This window comes from Chanos chanos, chromosome 3 (assembly GCF_902362185.1).
Source record: "Chanos chanos chromosome 3, fChaCha1.1, whole genome shotgun sequence".
NCBI classification, from domain to species: domain Eukaryota; kingdom Metazoa; phylum Chordata; class Actinopteri; order Gonorynchiformes; family Chanidae; genus Chanos; species Chanos chanos.
The window spans coordinates 22,848,881-22,876,122 of NC_044497.1; the positions used below are offsets into that span (position 1 = coordinate 22,848,881).

At 39.9% G+C, this 27,242-nt stretch overlaps 4 protein-coding genes across 6 annotated transcripts; 1 reads left to right on the top strand and 3 right to left on the bottom strand.

Moving 5' to 3' along the window:
- Positions 1-838: 838 nt before the first annotated feature.
- LOC115806799 (interleukin-17 receptor D) lies at positions 839-9,291 on the bottom strand. Its single transcript, XM_030767658.1, has 12 exons — positions 9,172-9,291; positions 6,951-7,035; positions 4,899-5,057; positions 4,460-4,578; positions 3,824-3,947; positions 3,586-3,624; positions 3,343-3,488; positions 3,166-3,240; positions 2,749-2,815; positions 2,291-2,434; positions 1,718-1,869; positions 839-1,375 (listed from the first exon to the last, which is right to left on the bottom strand). Exons 1-12 carry the CDS (start codon positions 9,289-9,291, stop codon positions 839-841), a joined length of 1,767 nt encoding a protein of 588 aa, XP_030623518.1.
- A 689-nt stretch (positions 9,292-9,980) lies between these two features.
- Positions 9,981-16,300, bottom strand: fam50a (family with sequence similarity 50 member A). Its single transcript, XM_030768808.1, has 13 exons — positions 16,103-16,300; positions 15,526-15,610; positions 15,202-15,301; positions 14,774-14,901; positions 14,492-14,565; positions 13,395-13,461; positions 13,176-13,237; positions 12,850-12,926; positions 12,244-12,298; positions 11,995-12,043; positions 11,169-11,239; positions 10,926-11,036; positions 9,981-10,475 (listed from the first exon to the last, which is right to left on the bottom strand). The coding sequence occupies exons 1-13, from the start codon at positions 16,211-16,213 to the stop codon at positions 10,467-10,469; spliced, it is 999 nt and encodes a 332-aa protein (XP_030624668.1). The 5' UTR covers positions 16,214-16,300; the 3' UTR covers positions 9,981-10,466.
- A 365-nt stretch (positions 16,301-16,665) lies between these two features.
- tmed4 (transmembrane p24 trafficking protein 4) lies at positions 16,666-21,290 on the top strand. 2 transcript variants are annotated; one of them, XM_030769895.1, is made up of 5 exons: positions 16,666-16,825; positions 17,416-17,516; positions 17,807-17,932; positions 18,322-18,468; positions 19,179-21,290. In XM_030769895.1, the coding sequence occupies exons 1-5, from the start codon at positions 16,687-16,689 to the stop codon at positions 19,326-19,328; spliced, it is 663 nt and encodes a 220-aa protein (XP_030625755.1). In that variant the 5' UTR covers positions 16,666-16,686; the 3' UTR covers positions 19,329-21,290. The 2 variants fall into 2 exon arrangements, with proteins under 2 accessions (XP_030625755.1, XP_030625756.1); XM_030769896.1 differs by having other exon boundaries at positions 19,212-21,290.
- A 1,303-nt stretch (positions 21,291-22,593) lies between these two features.
- Positions 22,594-26,026, bottom strand: plpbp (pyridoxal phosphate binding protein). Of its 2 annotated transcripts, none has more exons than XM_030769321.1 (8): positions 25,932-26,026; positions 25,077-25,184; positions 24,830-24,865; positions 24,653-24,728; positions 24,302-24,442; positions 23,903-24,045; positions 23,717-23,815; positions 22,594-23,319 (listed from the first exon to the last, which is right to left on the bottom strand). In XM_030769321.1, the coding sequence occupies exons 1-8, from the start codon at positions 26,019-26,021 to the stop codon at positions 23,164-23,166; spliced, it is 849 nt and encodes a 282-aa protein (XP_030625181.1). In that variant the 5' UTR covers positions 26,022-26,026; the 3' UTR covers positions 22,594-23,163. The 2 variants fall into 2 exon arrangements, with proteins under 2 accessions (XP_030625181.1, XP_030625180.1); XM_030769320.1 differs by having other exon boundaries at positions 23,903-24,075.
- Positions 26,027-27,242: the final 1,216 nt, after the last annotated feature.

Sequence of the window (27,242 nt, forward strand, 5' to 3'; positions counted from 1 at the left end):
TCTTTATTCATTAGATGAAAAACATGCATTTAACTTATTGATTGTATATATAACTGCATGCACTTATTGTGTACCATTTGCAGTGTCCAGAAACGGAGAGCACATTGCACTGAGGAGTTACATGCAGATACTGGGTCCACTGTGCTATTGCCCATCATAATATCGATAAGAAGAGGTGATGAGTGACAAGGTTACCTTGACACAGAGAAAGACATTAGAGCAATTTTCTGAATTCACGATTCCAATGTGTCAGCATTCCTCTTTAAGCATATATAGAAAATACAATGTCCAGTTTTGTAATCTCACAGAGTCTTTGGTGAATCCTTCTTACTGGAGAAATAAAGATCTTTGAGTATTATGTGAAAGAACATGCACAGGCTTGATATATACTCTAATTAGTGCATTGGTTATGTTTGGTCTTTAAATGCATTTTTAAAAATACATAATGTATTTAAGTACATATCTGTGCCATGATTATTTTTTATCAACACATGCAGTCAATCAGATTATAAACAATAATTCCATGCAGAATTCAACAGAATGTCATTATGACATCAAAATCACAGGCTACAGTTCCTCTTTTCTCTTCATCCAGGACCTTGTACTTTCCTGTGCATAGAATAGCTACATGAACACAGCAGGGGTTTGTTTAAGGCATGAACTAACTTCTAATGCTATCACGCTGCTGTGTCACAAAGCAAGCTGAGCAACACAACGTGTAGACAAATCAGTTTGGTATGTCTGACATCTAACCAAAACCTATGAGGAGGGTGTTTTGTTCCCTGTTCAATGTTCATGGAAGCCTTTAAGGCATAATTAGTCTCTAATTAGATCTGTTTCATGTTGTGGTTGGCTTGTCTTTTGTCCTGTCTCTAAACTGATTCTGATCATGCCAGATCTTTGCCTCTTCGATGGCCAGTCGCAGTGCGGCACCAGCCTGTTGTTTGGTGTAACCATTTTCTGAGATGTCCTCCACCTGTAGGCAAACTCCAGGCCTCTGCAGAGCGACTCCGTGTAGATGGGAGAAGAGCAGCGGTAAATCTCGAGTGAGCGTGTATCGTGAGGCCAGGCCCAACACCGCTGGGACATCATTCTCATGTGAATACTCAAATATGGCGGTCATGTATTTGATAAGATCCTCTCCCATAGTCTTGGTCCGCCACAGCTCCTCTCCGATCATGGTGATAACAGATGAGGAGGAGTTCAACTCCCAGCCCTCGTTAGGCTCTTCTCCCTCCTCTCTGTCTTGCTTTCTCTGATGGAGGCCACGGGAGCAGATGACAAGCACAAAGTCACTTTCTTTGATTTTCCTAGAGTACCAGCCCAGTACCCCCTCCTGCATTAGGCTAAGTGCCTCCCAAAGGTCGAGCGCCACCTGTGCAGAAGAGAGGTAAAAATCAGGGTTAGAAAAACTACACAGCATGCATCAGGCTGTCAGGCATAGGAGAGCAGATAGAATATGCTGGTGGAGAGAGACGAGTAGTTGTCGGTGCTGTTAGAGGTTTATTTTAATTCTCGGTTTCACTATATGAATAAATTTGACTGATGATGCATTGAGCCACTGATTGCTGACACTGGATTGTAATGTTTACTGGCAAAGTGTAAAAATGAAGGGCCAATTTGTGGAAGAAATGACTTAACTGAAACTCTCTGAGCCATACAGCTCATTTCCTGTATTGTAATAACCAAGGGAAACTGCAGGATTCCAGTGGTATACCTGAACAGCCATGTGTTTCTGTACAAATGCTGCTAACTGCAAAACAACCCTGACGTGAGCTGGGCCATCATTACTAGAGTAGCAAATGAGAAGGCGAGGTGGGTGGGGTTTGCTGGTCAAGACGATGTGCTGTTCCTCATGCTCAGTCATATCTGGGAGCAAAACAACACACACACCAAAACTGTATGATGAACAGCAGGAATGTCACATAGCAACAAAACAGAAAGTGTTGAGTAATGTCCCATGTCAACTTAATTACCTTCTATGAACTTCTTGAGGAATTGGTACAAACAAAATCATGTTTATCCAGTTTGGAATTGTACCTCTTATACTGAATAAGCTCTTTCTATATTCCACAAACAAGAGTATGAGATCTGAATGAGTAAATTCCTCTAAAACACTTATTTGAAAAAGTTCCTTTTTTATTATACATTTCTGTATGAAAAAGATTGAGGATTCTAATGTGTTTTCCATTTTTATCCCAAAAGGAGGTAAATAGTGACAGGAGCAGCCTTTGCTACTCCATGCTGTGACGTGCAGGCTGTATGATTAGAGTCATGTATGAGTGCTCACCTGCTGCCACGTTTTGTTTTCTCATTCTACTCCTAAGCCTCTTTTTACACCACAGAGTGAGAATAACAACCAGAGTAACCAGTGCAATGCCCACAGGAACTAACAAAGCCAGGGAGGGACCATCTGCGTGTGTTGCAGGAGGCTCTGGGAAAAAACAAAACACATAAACCATATAAATACACGCACCCGATTCCAGAGTACAGGTGATACAAAAATGGGAACAGGAGCTTAATGTCTTGCTCCTGGATAACATAATGTTGATTATAGACAGCATACATATTTATAACCCACCCAGGTAACACAATCTACATTTACCCCATAAAATATTTCATATCCAGTGTTTCTTTTCTGCCACACTCTAAACAATGCATTAGAACAACGCTGAATGTAATATTCACTGTGTTGAACACAATACCCCAAATACTGCCCTGTATCCTCACTCCACTAAAGCACCAGACCTTGGGTAACCTGTGATATGTAAATGTAGAATCTTTTCCTCACAGCATCCTCCACATCTGCTGCAATCTGGAGATGAAAAACAAAGACAAACTGGTTCATTTTTCTCATTTAAGCATGCAGATGTGCGCCTGTTTGCTTGTTAGTGAATGAACTCTTCAAAAGTTGAAGCAAATAGTAAAGTAGTTAATGAGATAGAAGAATTCTGCAATATGCAGCCGACATCAGGCATAACAACAGCCTTTGACATGCTCCAATTATTTTCACAACAATCTTGTGTCCCATCACACATCCTGTCTGACCTGCCATATATCTCAGAGAGCATCATCATAAGGACAACTTGAATATGACAATACACAAACTTGACTTGAACTTTTGTTTTTACCATATTAAGGACTCAGTGCAGAACCAAGACTCACCTCACAGGTGAAGTTGATTCCAGAGCGAAGGTAAAGCAGGTGATAAGAGTAGTGTGTCTGGTTTTCCACAGTGTCCTGGGGACAAACACAACAAGGTAGCTGGTGTTAGTTCTCCACAATGCACACTCAGCTGTTTGATGTAATGAGTAAACCAAATCACTTTGGTACAATTCTTACAGGTGTTATTTTTTGGTCACTGCGCAGGCCACCTCCAAAGCATGATAAAAAATACTGATGGATTCCCAAACTTTTCGGAGCAAGATTAAAGGTCACCAAGGCATCCATGTCTTTCCGCTGCACTTCAATGTGTTCTGGGTACCAGTCTGTGAGGGAATAGAAATACACACCATTCATATCGTGCAGTCTTTTTTTAGCATGCTATAAATGACAGCGATGTCTCAGTTCAAATGCAGTCTTTACCTCTCCTACATTTTTCCATGCCATTTTTCTCAGGGCAGGCTGTAAAATAAAACGCCCAACAGTAAGTGAACACCACTGGGTTCTAGTTATTTGAAGTGTGGGTTTTTTGTGTATTTTAGTTGGTGACACAGAAAAGACTGAGACAGAATGACATACACATTTATTGAGTCATATGTTGAAAATAGTTTATAGTTTTGGGTTGGTGTGTGAGCAATGAGTGAGAGAACTGGAAACTTACTGCGAGTGAAGAACCTTTTGCTGTGGTAGAAATTGTCCCACTTTTCTGGAACAGGAAGAGCCATTACAGTCACAGCATACTGAGTGTCGAGAGGAAGTCCAGTGAAGGCATCTGAGTGGTACACCTACAAATCCAGAGTTCAGGAGCCTCAGCCAGGTTTAGTGCTAAAGCACACTCTTTATTTACCTCTGAATTAAAACCCCTGTCATTACCAGCCCTACAGCCCTGAGTCTCAGAAAACACTGCATTTAGTGACCTTCTTACAAGAAAAGAGAAACCCTCAAATAATATAGTTTTATTTCTTTTCGTCTTCATTGTTTAAGGGACAAATATATGCATTGTTTAAACATTTATGGCAATATGTGATAAAGCAAGAATAAGATTTGAATGTATTGCTGCATGTCTGTTTGTTGTTTGCGGTGAGTCAGGGCCTGATATAACACCTGAGTGCGAATCATCCAACAGGAAAGAAAGCTACAGCCAAGGGTTACAACAACACAACGGTTACAGCAACACAAGAAGTTTGTTTTACAGTGTTCTAATCCAACCCTTAAGTGCTGTGTGTACATGTGGAGACAAGGAGAACATGAGGAGAAAAGCAGGTGTAGAGCGTTCATTATGTACATGCTCTCCTACCCTCTGGGCATGAGCGGCAGTGAGAGACAGATTTTTCGGCAGAAGAAAAAGCTGACATGCAGTCTGTGTTCCTCCCAAAGCCTGCAGAAAGACCTGAAATCCTCGCAAAAAGGCAATACCTACAGCAGATGCAAAACAGAAAAAGCCTCAGGATTCTCTCTGCTTTGCTCCAGTTTTAACCTAGACAGACAGGTTCTGCAATCCAAACCGCAGTGCAAAGTTTGTAGAATTAATCTCTATATGAGAACATATAATGGAATATACAAAATTAACATTACGTGAGTAAATTATGAGTAATCAAGTCTGTAACTGTCATGAACAATCACTTTTAGAAACATGAAAGAACTGTATGTGTACAGCACATTAAAACTTCAGATGTAATGCATTCTGTTTCGATGACAACTCAATGGGCGGGACATTGTGTTCTCTGTGTGATTACCATATTGACTAGGACTCCAGGAGACAGTGACAGTGTCGTGTGTGAGGTCTTGATTAGGCAGGAACTGCACCGTCACATTATGTGGAGCGTGGACATAGTGTTGGCACACGTCTGGAGTCTGTTGTCCAAGAAAGGTCTGACATGGCCATGGCACGCAGCCTGCTCCACAGGTTAAGTCAAACATGAAATCTCAAACATTCAAAAACTTAAATGATATGCTTGTCATCTTCTTCATCTATGCTTTATATATTTTTTACATGGATCATTTCTGCCATTTTTGAGGAGTCCAGTGGCAACTGAAAAAGGGATTTTTTCAGTAATTTAAATGTTAATAATCACTGGCAACTATAAACACCAGAAAACACCACAGTGTCTCCTCTGTATCTGTCCTGAAAATCATTTTATTTTTTCATTTTTACTTACTTTTCAAAACTGATCCATTTCCCATCTCTAATTTAGTTCTAGTGTAGTTTTACTAAACTTGTCCTCATGCTAAAATTCTTTCATGCCCTGGTTGTGGGCCTTGCATGTCTCAGGTCCAATGTAATGCGTGAAAAGAGAACCTCATGATGGTTTGTCTGAGACTTAAAGCATTTTTGTCTTTTTGCTGTTGAATTTTTGTTCGTCCGACAGTTCACTGATTGGGTCATGTTTTAATCAGCTTGGATCTTAACAGTAGAGGGTGCTACCTTAAGAATCTTTCCATTCTAATTGCCCCAAGGGAGGCTTGCTATCACAAGCTAATGGTGTAAGAGGGAGCAGATGGAGCACAAGTTAAAGTTTATGAGATTGCTTTTGGCATGCAGTAACCAGATGATTTTAAGTATAAATCACTAAAAGTTCATATTTGATTTTCAAAAAATGTTCTGACCCAGGCTCCATCAGTCACATTTTCCACAGATTATACATGTGTGTAATCCAGCCAAAACATATCTCCCATAGATAATACATGTATAGAATCCTGCCAAAACACATTTCCCACAGATTATACACATGTATATAATCCTACCAAAACACAGTTCCCACAGATTATACATGTATATATAATCCTGCCAAAACACATTTTCCACAGATTAACCAAACCAAAACATATTTTCTTGTTTGTTATACATAAAATAAGAAAATACAAAGAACATAAAAATATAAAAACACACAAAGGCCATATAAACACACCCGCACGCGCGCACACACACACACACACACACACTTTATCCTTGCTCTCACTCATATAAACAAAAAAATAAATAATATAAAATAAAATAAAAATGTATTTATTTATAAAATACTAATACTATGCTCAGCTGTGGGTCATACAGGAAAAAGGAAAAACATTAATTTCAGTGAGGTAAAGGCCACTCAGTGCAGCACATGTGGTAACCATTTACCATCTGGTGTTTATTTGACAGAGAGAGAGAGGGAGTCAGTTTTGAGTTTTCCCTTTTGATTTGTGACATTTTTTCCCCTGAGGTCACTCATTACACACACCACAGTGTGTTTTGTCAGGTGCCCAAAAATTTTAGATTGGGTTTATTGTTTATGTAATTCAGACTAACATACTGAGTTCTAAATTATTGCCTGCTTAACGTTCTATAAACACAATATCTTTAGACTGAACTGAAGTTTTTCATCTTTGTCTCTGTTTCTCAAAACCTGGTTAGTTGTTAGAAGCAGGATTTCTACTCCTCATGGAATAGTTGTTGTTTTTTTTTTTTTAAATCTGCGTTTCCAAAAGCTGATTCTTGTTTATTGTGTAATGGTAAGCATAATCTTATTTCACTGGTGGAATACTTCACAGTTTTTCATAAAGGCATTATAAATGTTTTATATTATATTGTTTTACCTTGCTAAATCAATAATGGGAGTTTTTGAGCACAGGAAGATATAAAAAACTGTGACCTGTTCCATCAGAGCGTTTATAAACATAAATAAATATGTTCACATGTGTGTCTATACTGAATGTATTAGAGATCTGTTAGGTCTTTAAATATGTCACCCATACTGAAAAAAGGACACGTGGTGGCTTAGCTTTGTTTATTTAGCTCTAATACTTACTTCCAAATGGAGAGACAATGTCGACACCCAGTGCAGCCTTCATGTCCTCTCTGGAGATTTGACAGTATTCACATCTTCTGTCTCCCTGAAACCAAACAAACCATGCACATACATCATTCAGTTCTCACATTCCACTCTGCAAACAATGCCCAGGGGAAAGACCATGGAGCTTATAAAAACATAATATGTTAAGACTAACACGGGATCATTGGTGTGTAGATAGATAGATGTGTGTGTGTGTGGCACATTATACACATACCATGTAAAGTTTTAATGATACGTTTATTTTCACTTGTATTACCAGGAAAAAGAGCCAGTTACAGCCTAGTTACAGTAAAGTGATAAGCTAGGAAAGAAAAGAAATAGACCCGTAATTGACCTGTAGTGCTCTAGTATATAAGCACAAAACTGTGGATTGTTGTGGGCTGATTTGGTCTGCATTGGCAGGGTGAGCTGAATTAAAGACCAGAGAGCTGGTTAAAGACTGCTGTCACGGTTCACTGCTGCTGTATCCAAAGAACTTAGACCTCTGTGCCTCTGAAATGCAACTGTTCTGTGTATAACCCAGAGTTCAGAGCCAGCATCTGGCCCCATAAATCTAAAACTATACGTTCAAGGCGTGTGTGTGTGTGTGTGTGTGTGTGTGTCTAATAGGCAGAGAAAATGAATTCATAATTAGAACAAGTTATGGACCGAGCAAAACACATTCCTTTGCCGAAGTGTACATGGTATATGGGAAAAATGAACAGAGGACAAAAACTGGCCTGACAACTGTTTACTCTCACTCACACCCTCCCAGCTCATCCACTCCACCATGAAGTAGTTAATAGTTACAAAGTATAAATCACAGCCACTTTAAAACATCAAGAACAGAACACCAAGAGAATATTAGCCTAACAGTCCACAAAAGGCACCAGTAGTATTAGATAAATTAAATAACTCATCTCATACTTCACCCGTAATTGTTTTTTGTCTGTAATTCTTCTACAGAAGCCACAGATAGAGGCCAAGTGAAGAGAAATCTTGTTCATTTCACCACATAGTTCCAGCAGCATAAAAGACAAAAGCCATACATTTGAGTTTTTCTCCATCGCAAAAATTAATTTAATGTTGAGAGCAGAAAGATCCTGTTAAGAAAGATCTATAACACGGGCCTATGTGCATCTGACTCAGAAATCCACTTTTATTATGGGCTGAGTACAGCAATCCAAACTGACCTGTTGTGTTGTGGTGTGGTGTGGTATATTTAACATTAGAGAAGTTAGAGATATTTGAGCCTTGTTGCTGAACCACAGACTTTGAGGTCTTTTACTTCTAAAGACCAGAAAAACCAGATGGAGATGACAAGACAAAATAACACACCACATGCATTTCTATGTGACAAGCCATGATTTCTCATGAGAGAGAGAGCGAGAGAGAGAGTGTTTTGTTGTTAGTGGATTATTGTTCGTGGACTTGAGTATGTTTGAGTGATTAGAACCACTTTCAGAAGCAACTGATTACACTAGATATGCAAGTACCTTTGATGCCCAATTCAAAAGCCTGACTGGTCCTTAAAGAATGTTTATTATCAGTCATAGCATTAGTTACAAAGCAAAGCATTAACACGGTACTGTACTGACGGAGCAGACTGAACTGAATAACAAGCCAGGAGGAAGGCAGGAAGCTCCTCTTTTTGTGGTACTAATGAACTGTAAAGTGCCTGTCATTCCATATTGCCAGATCAGTGAGAAGTCTGTCTTTTTTGGTTCATGTAGTGGTGATACAGTTAGTATTATTTCACCCAAAATGGCCAGTTTTCAGACGAAGGCAGAGAGGATACACTGGACATGCAGGATATGCTGACGTAAGCTGCAGGGAATCATTGTGCAACAATATAATTATGGAAAATTAGTGTGTATGTAAGGGGTGAGGCCCAACATGGTGTTCATCTGTCTAGGTACTTTTTTATATGGTGACAGTAAGTGTATGGCCAATGATCAGAAGAAATCTAGACTCAAAGAACCTTGTCGGACACTGCAATACGCTACCATAAGCCCTCCGCCGTGGACAAGCTCTTGTCCATGTCAGAAGAGAGAGTAGAATGAACAACCCAATTCAGTGTATCGCCAAAGTAGCAAATCTCTAATGGATTCCAACAAACCAACACAAGATCTCTAGATTGCAGGCATTCAGGTGTTGGGATGTTGAGTTAAACAAAAGAGCGAGTCCAAAAACCTACCTGTAGGATGCATTCCGAGGTGCAGTTCTGAGGGTAGATGGACACAGGGTCGAATAGGTCTTCCTCCTGTTGACTGACACATACCAACAGGCAGACGAGAGTCAGTGTGTCTCTCCACATATTACTCTACCTGTCCAGTACTGTATCCAGGGCAACAACAGGTAACTACTCGCATAGCCTGTCCTCTGGCGCGTAAGTCTAGGTTTCCACTGGGACAAGGAAGTACATTTAAGGTTTAAGGCAGAACGAGAGAGAGACAGAAAAGAGAAAGCAGAAGAGCACAGTAGGGGAGGGGCTTGAGAAAGAGGTGGAGTAGGAGGGCAGGAGAAGGGAAAAAAGACGGGTTGACGGAGTGGTGGCCTGAAGCAAAAGGTATACACTCGTGTGCCCCTGTCTAAATGTTTGTCATTTTTTGTGTTTTTGAAAAGGTAATGCTGTGATGAAGGACAAAGATATTTCAAGGACAGAATGAGGGCGTACGGGTTTAGGTTTAAAAAGCTGGTCCTCTGTGTGTAAAAGCCAAGTCATTCTTTACTCAATCAGAAAATCCCAAAGTGCAGCACTTACAGGCACTGCTCCTCCACTGGCAATGGAAACTTTTAGTTTCTACGGTTCTCTTTTCATTTGATAATGAGATAAATGCTACTTTAAATGACATTATTTGTATTGGAACCCAGTGAAATAGAAGGAGACAAAATAAATCAAAGTACAAAATGATAAATTGAATTCACAAACTATATTCTGAAATACATTACATTTGCAATACACATTGATGAAAACATATTTACAGCCATCAGAAAGACAATAAACCAAACTGGGACTTAAAAGGCAAAATATCTCTACCGACTAATCTTATTTATATGTTACAAAACTCGGTTGTAGTTTTACAATTGGTCCACTCTGGAGAAAATCTGACCGCTCCCTACTAGACATCCTTCATGAAATGAAGGCCTCGGTATTACTGAGGTGATCTCAAAAATAACTGATACCATTTTAAGGTATTTAAGAGCATTGTACAGAATTTTAAGGTAACTCATCATGAACAACATTTCTTGCCTTCCTCTGTTTAAATGAAGTAGATGTTATGTAAAAGTGCTGACACGTTCATCCAAACTGCAAGAGCACTGCACTCAATAAGAGTGGAAACCCTTTTGAACTCTAAAACAATCCCAGCTGAAAAGGACAACATACTATATTTCACATGGAGAGAAAAAGGCCGATGGAAACAAAAACAGACAGACAACAAAAAACAGTTTCATTGAAAGCAACAGCATTCCTGGACATCCTGGACCATCTCACCGGATCTGAAAAGGAGAGAGGCATTTTGTTAGCACATTCTCTAGACAGAGAGCAACCCGAAACAAAGACCACACACAAGAGCAGATTTCATTAACCGTAAGAAACCCCTCCAAGCACTGTACCTGATCTCTGGTCCTAAACACAGTGGTCCTACCTGTTTTAACTGTCAAATATTTTATTTTTATTTTGCAATTGACACTATTTGTAAGCCATGTAGACAATATACATCTAAATGCCTGGGAGGAAACTCATGCATGTGCCTGCATGCTTTCACTCAGGTGTTTCTGTTTGGGGTGGCAATTTTTTTCAGGTACATTTGCAGGTACATGTAGCCTTGACAGAAAAGGAAAACAAAAAATTCATTCACTTAAAATAAAACCACAGGCAAAAGAAAATACTTCATGTTTGTATGCATGTTATATATTTCTGTACACACAGAGTATATGGCTACTCACAGTGTATTTGTCCCATTTTTTCTCGGGGTCATATGGCTCCCAGCGACTAGCCGGGAAAATGTGCTTGTTTTTCTCATACCAGCTTCTCAGAACCACTTTACCTGCGTGAGACTGGACACAAAAAAAAAACACCAGTTCAGCTATCACAAAACCCATATTCAGAACAGACCCAATTCAGACTGGCCTCTGATCAGACCCAATTCAGATCAGACTAATTAAGGCTGCATTTGACCAACTCCTTACTTCATCCTTTTCCACTGTGGCATCATTGACCAACCGAATATCATCATGGACGTCGAAGCTGAACAGCGGTCCTGAGATAAAATAAAAAATTTAATTTGTAGAGTTGGAAGTCCAGTTCTCAAGTCTCTCTGCATGCATAAATAGGAGGAGTATGCACAAAATACACTCCAAAACTGGATGACAAAAAACTGGATGACAAAAAACTAGATGACAAATGCACAGACAGGACTATTATTCGCTCATGTATCATATTTTCATCAGCCATCCTACAAACTGAATAAAGAGCAATCAAACACCAGAAACATCTCATACTCCTGAGTGATGTTATTTTTGTAGATGCCAAATAAAATGTTAAGTGCTGAGCAAAGTCTCTGAATCATTCCCAGTGTTCCGTCCACTGGTCTGAAATAGATACAAATAAACCCAGTCACCTGTGGGTGAGAATGTAAAGCCATCAGACTACTCACTGATTAGGTTTCACTAGCCCTGGTGTGTTACAGCAATCTGACTGGGATTCACTAGCCCTGGTGTGTTATAGTAATCTGATTGGGATTCACTAGCCCTGGTGTGTTACAGCAATCTGACTGGGATTCACTAGCCCTGGTGTGTTACAGTAATCTGATTGGGATTCACTAGCCCTGGTGTGTTACAGTAATCTGATTAGGATTCACTAGCCCTGGTGTGTTACAGTAATCTGATTAGGTTTCACTAGCCCTGGTGTGTTACAGTAATCTTGTGTTAGTGCTGTTGATTCTGTGGATTTAGAGTGATGAACACACATCTGTGTGAGTGAAAACAAAAACAACCCAGGCCATGGTAGACTCACCACTCTTGCCTCTGGCCTTTGTCACAATGAAGTCATAAAAACTGTGATGCTGGGAAAAAAAGGAGATAATTTATGTCTCTTACAATTAGAAATTACTCTCTGTGAGCGTGTTTTATCTTATAATTATTTAAGAAACCTGAAGTCTACTGCATTGGGAACAATAGACTATGAATCATCTGCAGTTATGTCAGTGAAGATGAAAAATGATGGTGCTGTAAATATTTATAGAATAAATTAATTCATGCTTACGTGTGGAATGATCAGATCCTCTTTGATATACATGAGCTGCTCCACACCAGCAGACCTAACAGACAAAAGTAAAAAATGACATAACAGTTACAACACTTAAATATTAAAATCATTATAATAACAACACTGAAGTGTTATAACATGTACTTAGAGCAGAAGCACAAGCCTGCAGTAGTTCTGGAGTGTCTCCAATCAGACACATACACACATACATACACACACACAGATGTGTGTAGTATGCTCATGTAACATGATGTGGTTGGAAACCAGAGTTCCTGTGAATCGTCTGTGATGAAAAACAGCACAATTACAGCGTGGTTTGGGAAACCATGCCAGAGGACTGGACTGATTTATGACAGATAAGCCACACCAGTGGACAAGTGCCATAGAACTAGGATTCACCCCTAATCCAGCACATCTGCTCCAGTTCACCCAGGCCTCTAGAGGTGCTGGGAAATTAGACACGGGCGTGTAAGATCGGATTCGTAACTAGAGAAGGCGCGGCATGTTCAGCAAAGTCCCACACACAAGTCTTGACATATTCATTAGCAGAGGACATGGGAGGAAAATGGGTGTTAGAAGTGGTCACAGTGTCCATGTCCTCACCTCAACTCACTGAAATCTTTTCTCAGCACCTCCAGTGCTCGCTGTAGGAACTGCTGGATGGTGTTTCCTTTCTTCATCTGCAGCAAACACAGAAACACACACCACATCCAGGAAATTGAACGACAAACCACTTGCTAAATTACATCAAATGACAAACCGTTTGCCGAGAGCGATCAGAAAACACCACTGTCAGCACAAACAACTTAACCCATTAATTTGTCGTCTTATGGAGACGTAGCTTTATTTAACTTCACTCTAAACTCACCTCCTTCAGTCAGAGAGAAATGCACTTTATAACTCACAGTCACTTTATAACTTATAGTCACCTTGACAGTCTTCCTGTGCCCAGAGCCATCCCAGTAACTAAACGTCACCTCAATCTCCTCACCTGCAAAGAAAAAGAGTTGATAAAATCCTACACACTAACCAAGTACAAAAAAAATCACGGTCACTATGATAACACTGAAATAATTCAGTCTTTGGACCACTGAACAGATACAGGCCTGTGAGGACCCAGGCTGTGAGTGTGTGAATGCTTTACTCACTCTTAATCTTTTCCTGTTTACGCTCCCACTCCTGCCTGAGTTCTTCTCTGAGGCGGTTCTCCTCCTCCTAAATGCACGCACACACGCGCAACGTGAGACAAGAACACCAATAACTAGTCTGCTCATTCATACTCTTCTACACTCAGAGATCACAGGGTCACGAAGGAAAAAACGGAAACTCAAAAATAAGTTAACATCTAGTGATCAATGAGAGAAATAAGTTAACATCTAGTGACCAATGAGAAAAATACATGAATATCTAGTGACCAATAAGAAAATCATTGTTTAAACTTTAAAACGATTTCAAACAGCTTTCCTTCCCCTTCTAGCCCATTTCCTGGACACTGATCAACCTTCTAATCTATGTCCTGGACACAGATAAACCTTCATACAGGACAGTCTCCAGCTCTTAGAGACTGGAAGGAAACAGGAATTTTCTCTGTACTCCCCACTGACAGACATAATCATAACCACAAAGATTGTTAAGAATCAGTGAGTGGTGACGACACAAGAGTGGTCATGACATCACTCTGGACCTGTCTCAGCGGTGTGTACAGCAGTGATACATATTCAGTGAAACTGTTACTGAACGTGAGAGCATGTTAAGGAGACAGAGCTCGATCCCAGGGCTACACTTGGCCATGTAAAGTGGCCATAATTCTGCCAGACAGGGCCATCATTAGACGTTGTTTTTTATGAACTAAACTGTCACATGTCTGTCCATCCACGTCAGTGAGGTTAGACTTGTGACCACTGCTCATTTTCTCTGTTTGGCAAATGTTGCCAGGCTTTTCCACAACACATTAGATGAATCCACAGTTTTGGTGACCAATGCAACAACAGTTCAGGTGCTGACTATTTCACCTCTTTAAAGCCCATATTGTATGCACTGTATTACTGCTTATGTTTTAAAGTACTGATTATCGGAGCCCTAATGTAGCTGACACAAGTACAGTAATGATTATTTACCTTGAATTGACCGACCTGCATAGCTGCCTTTATAAGTGTGATGTACAGCTTTGTAGAACTGAATGGAGCGGCAAGGTAAAGCGTAACCAAAGGAACAATGCACAGGGCAAGTTCAAGCAAGTTCTCACCTCTCTGTCTCTGTCTGGCAAAAAGCTGGTGTCAACATCAGGATTCTTCCCAAGTTTTTTCTTCCTTGGGACAACTTGAGAGTAAAACAAAAGCAAGACAACACAACAGGTAGTGAAGCAATGTGAAACTGGTGCTGTTTCCTGTTTGAAACTGAAGTGAGCAGAGACACTTACACTGGCCGTGTTTCTGTGTAATATGTATCTCATTCACAGTTCATAAAAGTGTGTGAGACACTTGTGGTCATGTGCATCCAGACTACTGTCAAATAACTGAACACTCACCTTCCTCCTCCTCTTCCTCGTTCTCATTCTCATCGTCATCTTCTCCCTCATCTGGATTGAAGGATAAACTGGCAATTTTTCTTTTCTGTTCTTCCTTTCTCTTCTTTTCCTTCTGTTTCTCCAGTTTCCTGACAAAAAGAACAAATAGAAATAATCAGTTTTCCCCCTCAGCATATTAACCACATATGAAACCAAAAATGATTTATTATTCATTTATTTATTATTTATTTATATTAAATGTTGGTGAACACAAGTGTTACTCATTCCCTGTCACAAAAATTTATCAGTGGACTTATCCATGCTGTCTCATGTGGTCGCATGCTCTGTTTTCTGCTTTTACTTAAATATTTGTTGGGTAAAGGGAAAAAATAAACACAGAACGATGAAATATGCCAGAGGTACAAAACTGCAGAGAGCAAATGACCCACAGCTGCAGTTCCTTAGACTGTTCCTTCTTCGCCAGCTGTTTCTCCCTCTCTTTGACCAGGGCCTCCTGCTTTGCCTTCATGTCATTCAGGGTCACCAAACCTGGTCAGAGCCATAATGTCTTTATATCAGTGTATGATTACACTACAAACAGAACCAGACTCTGAGAACGTTTAGTCCCTCACAGTTGATTTGTAATGACAAACATCATAAATCTGAATGGGCCGACTTAGTGAGGACATAAATCTTTCATCCCACAGACTGCCACTGGCACCCTAGTTCCAGAGAACTGCATGGTGGATGTGAAGGTCCATGTGACTGCTTACCCACAGTACTCGACTTCAGCTCCTGTTCGACAGCATCGTAATGGGCAGAGAACTTCTTATCTATGTTTGACTTCACCATGTTGTCCTGGAGGAGAGTGTCAGTATTAGGAGTTGTTGCTAAATGACTTCAATTCAAACCAGCGGCTGTATCATCAGATAAATAAAGGATAATCCTCACACTAACCTGGTCTTCATCTCCACTAACAAATAAGTTAAACAGATTGCTGGTAATAAAACTAATTTGGTCTACAGCTCTACAGACATACCCTCCGTCTAATATTAATTAAACGTTATCTGCAACAGACTGAGTGTAGACTTAAGGTATGCGAACGGAGTGAGGGGAAGCGTGTTTAATAACAGAAAATGTACGATGTAAACGGGAGACGCTGACCTACTCGGTGTTTCCGATGTGCCCTTTGGCATGACCCTAAACACCACACTTCTCCAGGGGCAATTCAAACTATCTCTGGGCTCAGATCTCTATACAGTACATTTAGGTAAGACTTGTCAGATGTTAAGTAGTTTTATTAAAAACTAACCAGTCAATGTGCCTCGTGTTATGACGTTTGTACCATACCTCCGCTATTTTTTGTTTTAGCTGCTCCAGTTGTTCTCGTTCTTTCTCTCGTTTTTTCATAAGCTGCATGGCCCTACCAGCCTCACTGGCTGCTCCTTTATACTGCGCCATGGCACTTCTTTGAATGAGTCTCTTCAGACAAATAAATAAGGTTTTTATAATTTTCTTAATGATTTCTAGCTTACTCGGTAAGGCAACAAACAGTTCACACGCTTCGCTCGGAATTGTGGGTAATTTTGCATCTGACCTCCATATCTTTTCCGGCTGAGCCGCGTCACCGTTTGAGTATTTCAAAATAAACGACACCCGGGGAAAAAGCTGTTCTGAACTCAACTTACAATATTTTGTGGACCTCCACCGTTCCGAAGTAATCTCTCAGGAAGGAAAATATTTCATTCAAAATATCTCACTGCGAAGTGATAGATAATTGTTATTGGTGGTTCCACAGTATGATTACATCAAATTAAATATCTTATCTTTTCCCTAACCACGTTTGCTTTAAGATGACGTTGGAGGACAACCATCTCCGGAAACCATTTGTAATGAGCCTAGGCTCGAATGGTCAGTATCTCAGCGATTTAGAAATGACGTCTTTGGTGTCCTGCGCTTGTTTCTTAATTTCATTCGCTTGGTTTGTCCCAAGCAATGCTCTTTATTTTCATATAGGAGAGACTGAGAAAAAATGTTTTATTGAGGAAATACCGGATGAGACCATGGTTATAGGTATGTTCACAACAGCAGCTAGCAAAGTGCGGTACTGTTTTAAAGGAACGGCTTAACTTCAATCGTAACGTTAACTGTGTCACCTGTAAAAGAAATTCATAAAGTGCTAAATTGTTGTAAGCTATGTAGTCCTATGGATTCTATTGAGGTTGGGTTTAATTAATTTGAAAATGGCAGGAACAATTAATTCACGGCGCACGGAAACGAACCGTCCAGCATCCTGGATGAGTTAGTGACACGGCAAGTGCAGTCAGCTTCAGCCAAGTTACCGTTTCCTAGTCAATGACTGTGAACGTAGGCTCCTGTCAAAATAGCTAACTGCTCAGTTGCCTGACACTATTTTAATAGAGGTCTATTCTCTTAACATTTTTCTGAACAAAAGCCCAGTCAGGTGGTTTAAATGACAATATATACACCGATCTCAGACGACTCAGTGTCGTATCCCTCGCGCGATGGCCACGTATTAACAAAGTAAAACCTCGTAACAAATCTAAAGCGTATGTGCTGTAGATTTCACTTTCATTTAAAGTGCTTAATTAACTGAAATAACTTCTTAAATGACCTTATCCTCTACCATTGTGGTCTTGTAGGGAAATACAGGACCCAGCTATGGGACAAGCAAACCAATTCTTATCTCCCGTCAACCCCTGGTTTAGGGATGCACGTTGAGATTAAGGATCCTGATACCAAGGTAAAGTTTATGACCCTGAGGAGCCCATTTTCCATGCCATTTCCTTGATGCTAGGACAAAACAAATATGATATTTTGTGAACATATAGTTATGTATTTTGGATAGGGTATATGATGAAAGTATGAATGTACAGAAAAGTACAGGTTTTTTTAAGAGAGAGAGAATTTGAATTCCTTAAAATTTTAAATTTCCCATAAGCCTTGTAATCTCTCATAATTTTATCTGCATCCCTTTTGTTTACATCCCTCCTGTTGCTGCCTACATCCGTCCCTCTCTCTTTTGCTTTCTAGATCATTCTGTCCCGTCAGTATGGTTCAGATGGACGTTTCACATTCACTTCCCACACACCAGGCGAACATCAGATCTGCTTACACTCCAATTCCACCAAGATGGCACTCTTTGCTGGAGGCAAACTGGTATACATGAGACATCTGTCAAGCTTTGAAGAGAATGTGTTATAATGAAATTTAAAAAATAAGTGGATGTAAAAACAATGAAAGTCACAAGTTTGTAGAACGTCTAAAGAGAAGCCGGATAAGGAGTTAACTATAGTTAAGTACCAGCTTTTGGCTATTGATTTCCAGCAGCATCATTCAAACTCTTAGTTGCATGTGGTAGAACCATTGCAAACAATTCCCCTCTCTGTGTTCTCTAGCCAGAAAGATGTTGTCAGTGAAAGAGGCTTTTGAGTCGTCACTCTTATGGTGACAGTATAAATAGCAACAAATAACCCTCTGAATGACTTGGTGCATGAAGAATGAAGAATCCCCCCCCCCCCCCCCCCCCCCTCCCCCCACCCCGACAGAGAGTACACCTGGACATTCAAGTTGGAGAGCATACCAACAACTACCCCGAGATAGCAGCCAAAGATAAGTTGACGGAGCTGCAGCTGAGAGTGAGGCAGCTTCTGGACCAGGTAGAGCAGATCCAGAAGGAGCAGAACTATCAGCGGGTGAGTCAGAGACCTGTTAGCATGTGTGCAGTGTGAAGGTTTGGTTCACAGTAGACCACGACCGATACTGATTTAGATATTTTAGGATTTAAAAAAACGATAATGATATATCAGCGATATTCTCTTTTTTTTTTTTTCAGAAACCCATAACATAAAGATTTACCCTAACATTTGTTATGTGTAGTTATTTAAGAGGGCTCACCAAAATAATGACATATAATGCAGTGTAAAAAATAAACTTCCTTTATTGCCATAAATAGTACTTTGAACAAAGGTACAACAAAATATATTAAAGTTTTGATAAATAAAAGTCAAATGTATAAAAATACCAAAAGTTATACATACATACATATATACACATACATACATACATGCATGCATGCATACATATATTTTTTACTTTTAATTCTGTCCAATGCAAGCCACAAGAAACCATTTTTCAACCACTGTTCGCTGGGACACTCACTTTCTTGGTTAAATGAATTGTTTCATAGTTCTTAAGTCAGAGCATAAGGTGATGTAATAAATACCGTGAACATTAAGGTTTGATTGGTTGATAAGTTGGAGATATGATGGATCCAGTAAAAGGAGAGAAGGAGAAAGACATCTTCAGGAGATCAAAGCCAGTCTTAATCTTGGGCTAATGTGTCTAATTGTGCATGTTTATTAGCCTGGGCTCTGACACATGCCATCTGTTTGCTGTTTGGTAGTACCGGGAGGAGCGTTTTCGCATGACCAGTGAGAGCACAAACCAACGTGTTCTCTGGTGGTCCATTGCTCAGACCTTCATCCTCATCATCACCGGAATCTGGCAAATGAGACATCTCAAGAGCTTCTTTGAGGCCAAGAAGTTGGTGTAGACTCCACGAGATGCACAGAAAGACAGACAGACAGACAGACAGACAGATGCTTTTGTTACATGAGCTGCAGTTTACAGCTTATGTGAGCTCCACAGCAGAGACAATTCCCTGGATCTGGTGCTTGTGCCTGTGTGATATCGGGGTCTTTTATTTTTGGGGCTCTGTATTTTATTTCAAAATGTTCAGTCAGCTCCAGCTCATATGTATGTAACACACTTTTTCACTCACAGACACACAGTAAGGCTCTGACTAACACTGACTGACAGATTTATGGACGGGACAGAATTTAACTTTATTCTGACTAATACTGACGTACTGACGAATTCACAGACTGCACACAGGAAGAAATGCCTGATACAGCGAGACAGAGAATATTCAAATGTAGAATATCCGTTCTGCTTATTTAATATTTAATCCCCAGGCTGAAAAGAGAAGGATGCTGCCTCTGCAGTGAAGACAACAGCAGGCCCTGTATTGTAATGTAGCAAGATTTAACTGGCACCAGTGTGTAAGGGTATTGCTATGAACAATTCAGATTCAAGCTCGCTTTCACAGTTCTCATGGTCAATTGTAGTGGATTAAGGACCTTGTAAAAAATAAAATTTTAGAGCATTAGTGTATTAGGAGTTAACTCTCCCTGGGATGTCGGTTACTTTATGTTTGCCTCCTTTTTTACCCTCTGATGGTAGCTATACTGTGCTTTATTTGAGATGTAGGCTGACTTGCATTTGTGTACGTGACCTGAATGTTCCATCATCAATAGAGTTTTTAATATAAATTACCATTTGAATAGTACTCCTTCCTGCCATAATCAACTTCATTCACCCTAAACCCAGTCCGTTCCCACTGAACCCAGTCCGTTCCCACTGAACCCAGTCCGTTCCCACTGAATCCAGTCCGTTCCCACTGAACTCAGTCTACTGTGGCAAAATGCTTGACTCTATCTTGTCCTACCTTGATTTTGAGTTTGCATAGTTTGCAAGGTATTCTCACAGAGACATGCAAGATGAACATGTTATTACTGAGTATGTAACTCAGACAAACCAACCCGTTTGTCTGCTCTGCATTTCTTCAACACTCTCATAAGGAAATGACGTATTATTCCCCCTTGTTCTCTATTCGTTTAATTGTGAGTTTAACACAGTCTTTGCGGAAGGTGGGGGCTGAGACCGAAGACATCAGATACACTCACTGTGTTTTTACAGTCATTTTAAGAGTTACTGAAGGTTATATTTTTCTGTCAACTAGACTGATTGAATCAAGGTCAATATCTGAAGATTAACATGCACATTTAAAATCATGGATAGAACTGCTGAAAACCCAAACTTGTCCTACAAGTTATATTGTTATCAGAAGTTTTCACACACACACACATACACACGTGTTAAACAAAGTGTTTGAAAGGGGACCTTCTGTGTTTGATCAGAATATGTCAATGTCTGTTACTCTTTGCAGATTTGCTTAGGGACACAAGAGCAGGTCTTTTTTTTCCTCATCTGTTTATCTTTCTGACTTATTTATTTTTGAGGTGTCTGTGATTGCGAAGTTTGAGTAGGTTAATACTGCAGGGGGCTGACCACTGTTTTATGTTCTCATTCTCATCTGGGAAGTTCATGGTCCTTATGGCTATAACCCCATCTCACTCTACCAGCTATGAGCAGTGTATGTGCATACGGATCGTCTCTTGACGAGAGGTCTGTGTGGGATGATAATATGATTGTTCATATGTACATATTTAACAAAATGGTAATAACATTGCCACTAATTTTTCCACACTAGATGTACAACATATTCTGCTTGCTTGTATCCATAGAAACAGTAACAGGGTGAATGTAGGCCAGACACATTTGCAGTGGTGGTTTGAGTTCAGTCCGTTGCCCGTCTAAACTGGGCTTGTTTTGTTTGTTTTTCCCATGTCACATTCTTCTGTTGATACAGTGATTCTGAGAGCTTTGTAAAGAATATTTGAAATAAAATCCTCTGTTTTGTCAAAAATGATATGTCTATTTATTTTAAGGGGGGGGTATACACTGAACTATTATATGAATTTACAGGATATTCTTAAAACAGGAAAGTTCTAAACCTACACTCTGGTCCTGATATGTTCATTTACTATGACTGACAAACACTGCTCTGCTGTGCTGCCTTGGAGATGTAAGAGTCTTTCCACTGCTCTGACACATACTGATTCATCCTGAGTGCTGCACCCAGCTTCACCTGCCTTACCCAATATGTGTCACACCTTTAGATTAGAGCAGAGAATCTCACAGCACATCTGCATGGGTTTCTTCAGACAAGTCAAAGAAATAAAAAAAGACAATCTTTATAAAGCGAGACTGTAAACATCAGTTTTCAGTAATGATTTTATTGCCTTTCTCATCGAACCAAACAGACTGTTTCCAACCTATTCACAGATACCTTTTTAATGAAACACTGTACAGTGTTTTGTTCAGTTTATTTTGAAATGATCTTCTCACATACGTTCACAGACGATAAATAATATTGTTTGACAGCGGCAGTGATGAGAATAAAAGAGCTTTCACAGGGACATGATTACTGTAACACAACCACTAAGCAGTTTCCTTTGCATAGCAAAACACAGTGTGTCAGACCAGAGCTTTAATCTTCAGAGCCCTCCAACCCTGCAAGATTCTGTGTCAGCCCTGCACAGTGTGATAAAGTAGCTGAATCATATGAATCAGGTTTATTTGTAAAGATCTGAGAATCATGAGTCAGGTGTGTTTGTACAGGCCTGAGAATCATATGAATCAGGTGTGTTTGTACAGGCCTGAGAATCATATGAATCAGGTGTGTTAGTCCAGGTTTCAGAATCAAATGAATCAGGTGTGTTTGTGCAGGCCTGACAGAGGAATAAACAGGATGGTTGGGTTGGGCTTTAGACTGAGCTAAGAAACACTGACACTGTGACCAAGGGACAGCAAACCTCTAAATATCTATGTTCCTCCAATCCTCACAAAAAAATGACAAGTGACTTTTATATGAATATACAAATTTGTCATGATGCTCAACCACCAGTCCCAAAACAGTGCAGTATACGCAAGAATCACTGACAGCACAAACAGGTGGCTTACCAACACTTCACACCAACAGGAGAGACATTTCAATCCTTTAGGTCTCCAGATGAGAGAGGCTGAAAACTATCTACACCACACACTACAAGAACATACCGCTAATAATGTACTAAGTCAAGATTCCCCAATCTTTCCATTATACAAATGGAATATTTGAGAAAGAATTTTTTCAGTTCATTAATTTAATATACTCAGAATAGCTAACATGAACTTAGAACATGTATACTGAAAAATGATTTATTAAAAGTTAGTAGTAAATAAGCATCATGAGACATGGAAAACTCCTTTCTCGATAACACAGGACCTGGGCAAAACAGATCAGCACTTGGCACAAGATGAGTGTGTCCATGAAGCTATAATACAGATAAATATGAGTTATTAAACAGACAAATATGAGTTATTAAACAGGTGAATGAGTTATTAAACAGATGATACGAAATGTGAAATGTTGTAGCACTGTCTGAGACAAATGCCTATGTGAAACAGACCAGAATCCAGAGGAATTATACAAATGCAGAGCTGCTTGTCAAAATACCTTAAACATGTTACCTTCCGTTTCATTTCAGTATCCATTATTACACTCCCTTCAGATTAACAGATCATGTACCATTATTAAGACATACAAAGACCTATTCTCTCTGCAGCCACCTCAAGGTCTCTTTTAAATGGCCCAATCAAGTATAGTTGTTTTGTTTTAAATTGTCTTCTTTTTTGTTTGTTTGTTTGTTTTTCTTTAAGGTGCCTCAGTGCTCTGTCACAGTCAGCCGCTCCATTTTCTTGGCGGCTTCTTCTGTCACGACCTTTGGCCTTTTCTCCGGACTTGGGCTGGGAGTGTTAGGGTACTCTCGCGTCCCAAAAATAGTGCTGCCAACTCGCACATTGGTCGAACCCACCTCAATCTAAAAAAAAAAACACATGTAGAAATGAACACATTGAACAAAAACATAGCTTAACCCACCTCAATCTAAAAAACAGAGATGAATAATGAATTATTATTTACATTACTCATTGCACAATGAATACATTTAACAAAAACATAGCTTATTGCACTCAAGACAGAAATATTCATTTCTGTCATTTTTGTCTTTGTAATTTGACAAGTAATACGTTAAGTACTGATAAACTCTCAAAACAGCAATTCCATTCAAATTCAGCAACTGCAACAGCTTGTAAACCGTTTTTAAGATCACAAACATAAAAGGCTGTTAATGCATCAGTGATAACATCATTAAAAGATAAGGGAAAAAGAAAGGTGCAATATTTCTATTTTTTTTTTAGATCTGGAGATGAACTCACTGCATGTTCAAAGTCTGTAGACATGCCCATACTGAGCTCTACTTCTTCCACTGGGAGGTGAAGACTTTCACACACTTCTTGTCGACGTTTCAGGAGCATCTGAGAGTAAACACATATGATTTTTACATGGCTGTTGTCCATGTGTACACATCTCAGCTCTCAGTCAGCTCTGTGACTGAAGTGTACCTGAAAATCTGGATTGGGGCCCTCACTGAGATCATAGCCATAGCGACCAATGGTCATGAGTCCGGCGAAGTGCAGGGCAGGGCACTGGGAGACGATATGCTTGATCGTGTCGACTGTTTCCTCAGGCGGGAGTCCATGTTTACCTGACAGGACAGGAGAGACACGTACTTCAACTTAAACATTGGTATGTCAGCAGAAATCAAGAATATACAGTACGGACATACTTTTAACCAAATTGTTTTAACTATTATAGCTCTAGGAATGTTTCGTGTTAAATCCAGTAGTGACATTTTAATTAGACTTAATTAAATTAAAGGTCAATGTCAAATATCCTGTTAAGTGCTGTTGACATCAGGCTGAAACCTTATACTTTATGAAGTAAGAGAACAAGACACTCACTCTCCTCACCACTGGTGTTGATCTGTACCATGACCTTTAACCTCTGAGAGTTTGACGCCCCTATCCTTTGCCAGGAGCTGTTCACTTTGTCAGCCAGTTTGACAGAGTCTATGGTCTCCACCATGAACAAGTTTGGAACTCCTGTGAGTTCACAAGGTTCACATCAGTAAAAAATGTGAGTAGCAGTATTCATCATCATCATCTTCTTCATCTTCTTCCTCCATAACTCCTTTCCAGAGATTAAGGTCTAATGGCTGTTTATAATAGAGACTGGCACATAACAGTGAGAAAAGCAGGTCACATATTAAGTTTGGTATAATCGGTTTGTCATGTAACAGGAACATTACTTACCTAGCAGTTTGTTTACATTACTCTTCTGTAAATGCCCAATAAAATGCCATCTTATGTCAGGGCATGATGCCAAAATCTGAAATGGGAAAATCGTGAACATTATGTAAAACAAGAAAATTATGTACGACAGCACATCTGCATTTCTCAATAAGAGAACATATTACTGGGTAAGAATACCTGGGGATGTGTGGATTTCTCAGCAAGCTCGTTGACCTTACAGATAGGAGGGAGCGGCGTTACAACAGAATTTCATGCAACATTTTTTTTTTTTAAAAAAAAGGTACATTTTGCAAAAAACAAATGGGTGAAAATCTGTTACTTGTCTCTTTGTCTCTTTGACCATACATAAGGAACAGCCTTAGCTCAGTTGGTTCAATCCAACTCTATCCAAAAACTTAACTTACAGCTTTGGCAATGCACTTACATAGTTCTCCCCGAAGTTGCGCTGTCCATGTTTGTAAGCTTCAATCACCATCTCTGGGGGCTTAGTCTTACTAACTGCCACCAGCCGAGGAGTCACGCATGGTAGTGTCTAGTGATGAATGAAAGGACGACTGAGATTAAGCATTCCTTTTCATCATATCATTTTATTCTAAACAAATTATTCCACTAAAGTCACCTCGTAAAAAACAATTTTCATACTATGAAGGTTCTGCAGGAAAAAGATGTTTGAGGGACATGACAGACTATGCACCTATATATTGTGCCTAAATAAACAGGACGCTGTCTCCTCATTGGCAATGACAGTTCCAAGACCCTGGATCTTTCGTTAGCTACTCATTTTCCTAACAGGATAGAAAACACTCAGGGACAGCATACTGGAGCACTGACACCGTGCAGATCAGCGCAAACTCTCTGAGACCAAAACATCTGTCATCTAACTTTAGCCAACCCAGTCTCGTGGAGTCCTTCGATGCGATTTAAATGCATGCAGGTTGTTGGACTACTGTGCTCACAAGCTGTTAGAATCATGTTTCCTCCAAGCTGTTAGAGGAATGACACTGAACACGAAAGATAGCTGGTTCGCAATACTTTAACAAATAACTTGTCAACTTTGTTGGCTATGACCATCAGTTAATAAAACTGAAATAAAAAACTACTCAAACCCAATACATATGAGCGCCCCGCGTGTTGTTTAGCCTATGTTCAAAGGTTGTAGTGCTTACGTAACCGCTCTATGGCGATCCCAGTGTGCAAACTTGTTCTTGGTTTGTGAGGTATTTCTAAATGACAAGAGACGTAACTGCAAACTTCTCCAAGCAATTACTGAAAAACTGACCTTAGGGCGACGGCTAACTGCCTGATTTACCCTGTCCACCACCGCCTGCACTTTTCTTCCAACCTCCTCCGACATCACCACTTTCCACATAACCTCAGTACAACCAGCTCGTCCAATAGTGGAAACGGTGTAACGCTACACGTCGTCAACGAGACGCATCCGGTTTAGTGCCTGTCAGAATAAAAGTAGTTCTACCAACGTGGACAAATTTGTTGGTACCCTTATAGATCATTGAAACACCGCTTCATTCTTCCTGAAAAGTGATGAAATTAAAAGCAACTGTCTCACGTATACCTGCATTTCTTTGGTATGTCATAGAGTAAAGCAAACAAAGTGTGAAAAGAGGTAAATTATTGCTTATTCTACAAAGATATTCTAAAATGGCTTTGACAGGTTGGTACCCAGTAGGTGATTTTTTAACAGGGGGGATGGCCCAGTGGTCACTGACACTCCTCTATGGAGTATAAGGGGATGGCAGGTTAACACGGGGGATGAATTATGGTCATTCTGCTAACAAGGGGGATGGCATCCCCCTTCATCCCCCCTACAAATCACCTACTGCTGGTACCCCTAGAAAAGATTATAAATAATTGGACTATAGTGATATTTCAAACTAAATGTTTTCTTTAATTAGCATCACACATGTCTTCAATCTTGTAATCAGTCATTCAGCCTATTTAAATGGAGAGAAGTAACCACTCTGCTGTTTGGTATCATCTTGTGCACCACACTGAACATGGACTAGAGAAAGCAAAGGAGGGAGTCGTCTGAGGAGATCAGAAAGAAAATTATAGACAAGCATGTTAAATGCAAAGGTGATAAGACCATCTCCAAGCAGCTAAATGTTCCTGTGACTACAGCTGCAAATATTATTAGGAAATTTAAAGTCCATGGGACTGTGGCCAACCTCCCTGGAGGCAGCTGCAAGAGGGAAATCAACCCCAGATTGAACAGAAGGATAGTGCAAATGGTAGACAAAGACCCAGGGAAAACTTCCAAAGAGGTACAAGCTGAACTCCAAGGCCAGGGTATGTCAGTGTCTCATCACACCATTTGTCGCTTTTTAAGCGACAGTGGCCTCAATAGAAGAAGACCCAGGAGGACTCCACTGTTGAAAGAAAAACAAAGCCAGACTGGAATTTGCTAAAATGCAAATTGACAAGCCACAATGCTTCTGGAAGAATGTCCTTTGGACAGATGAGGCAAAACTGGAGCTTTTTGGCAAGTCACATCAGCTCTATGCTCACAGATGGGGAAAATATGGAGCTTTCAAAGAAAAGAACACCATATCTACTGTGAAACATGGAGGAA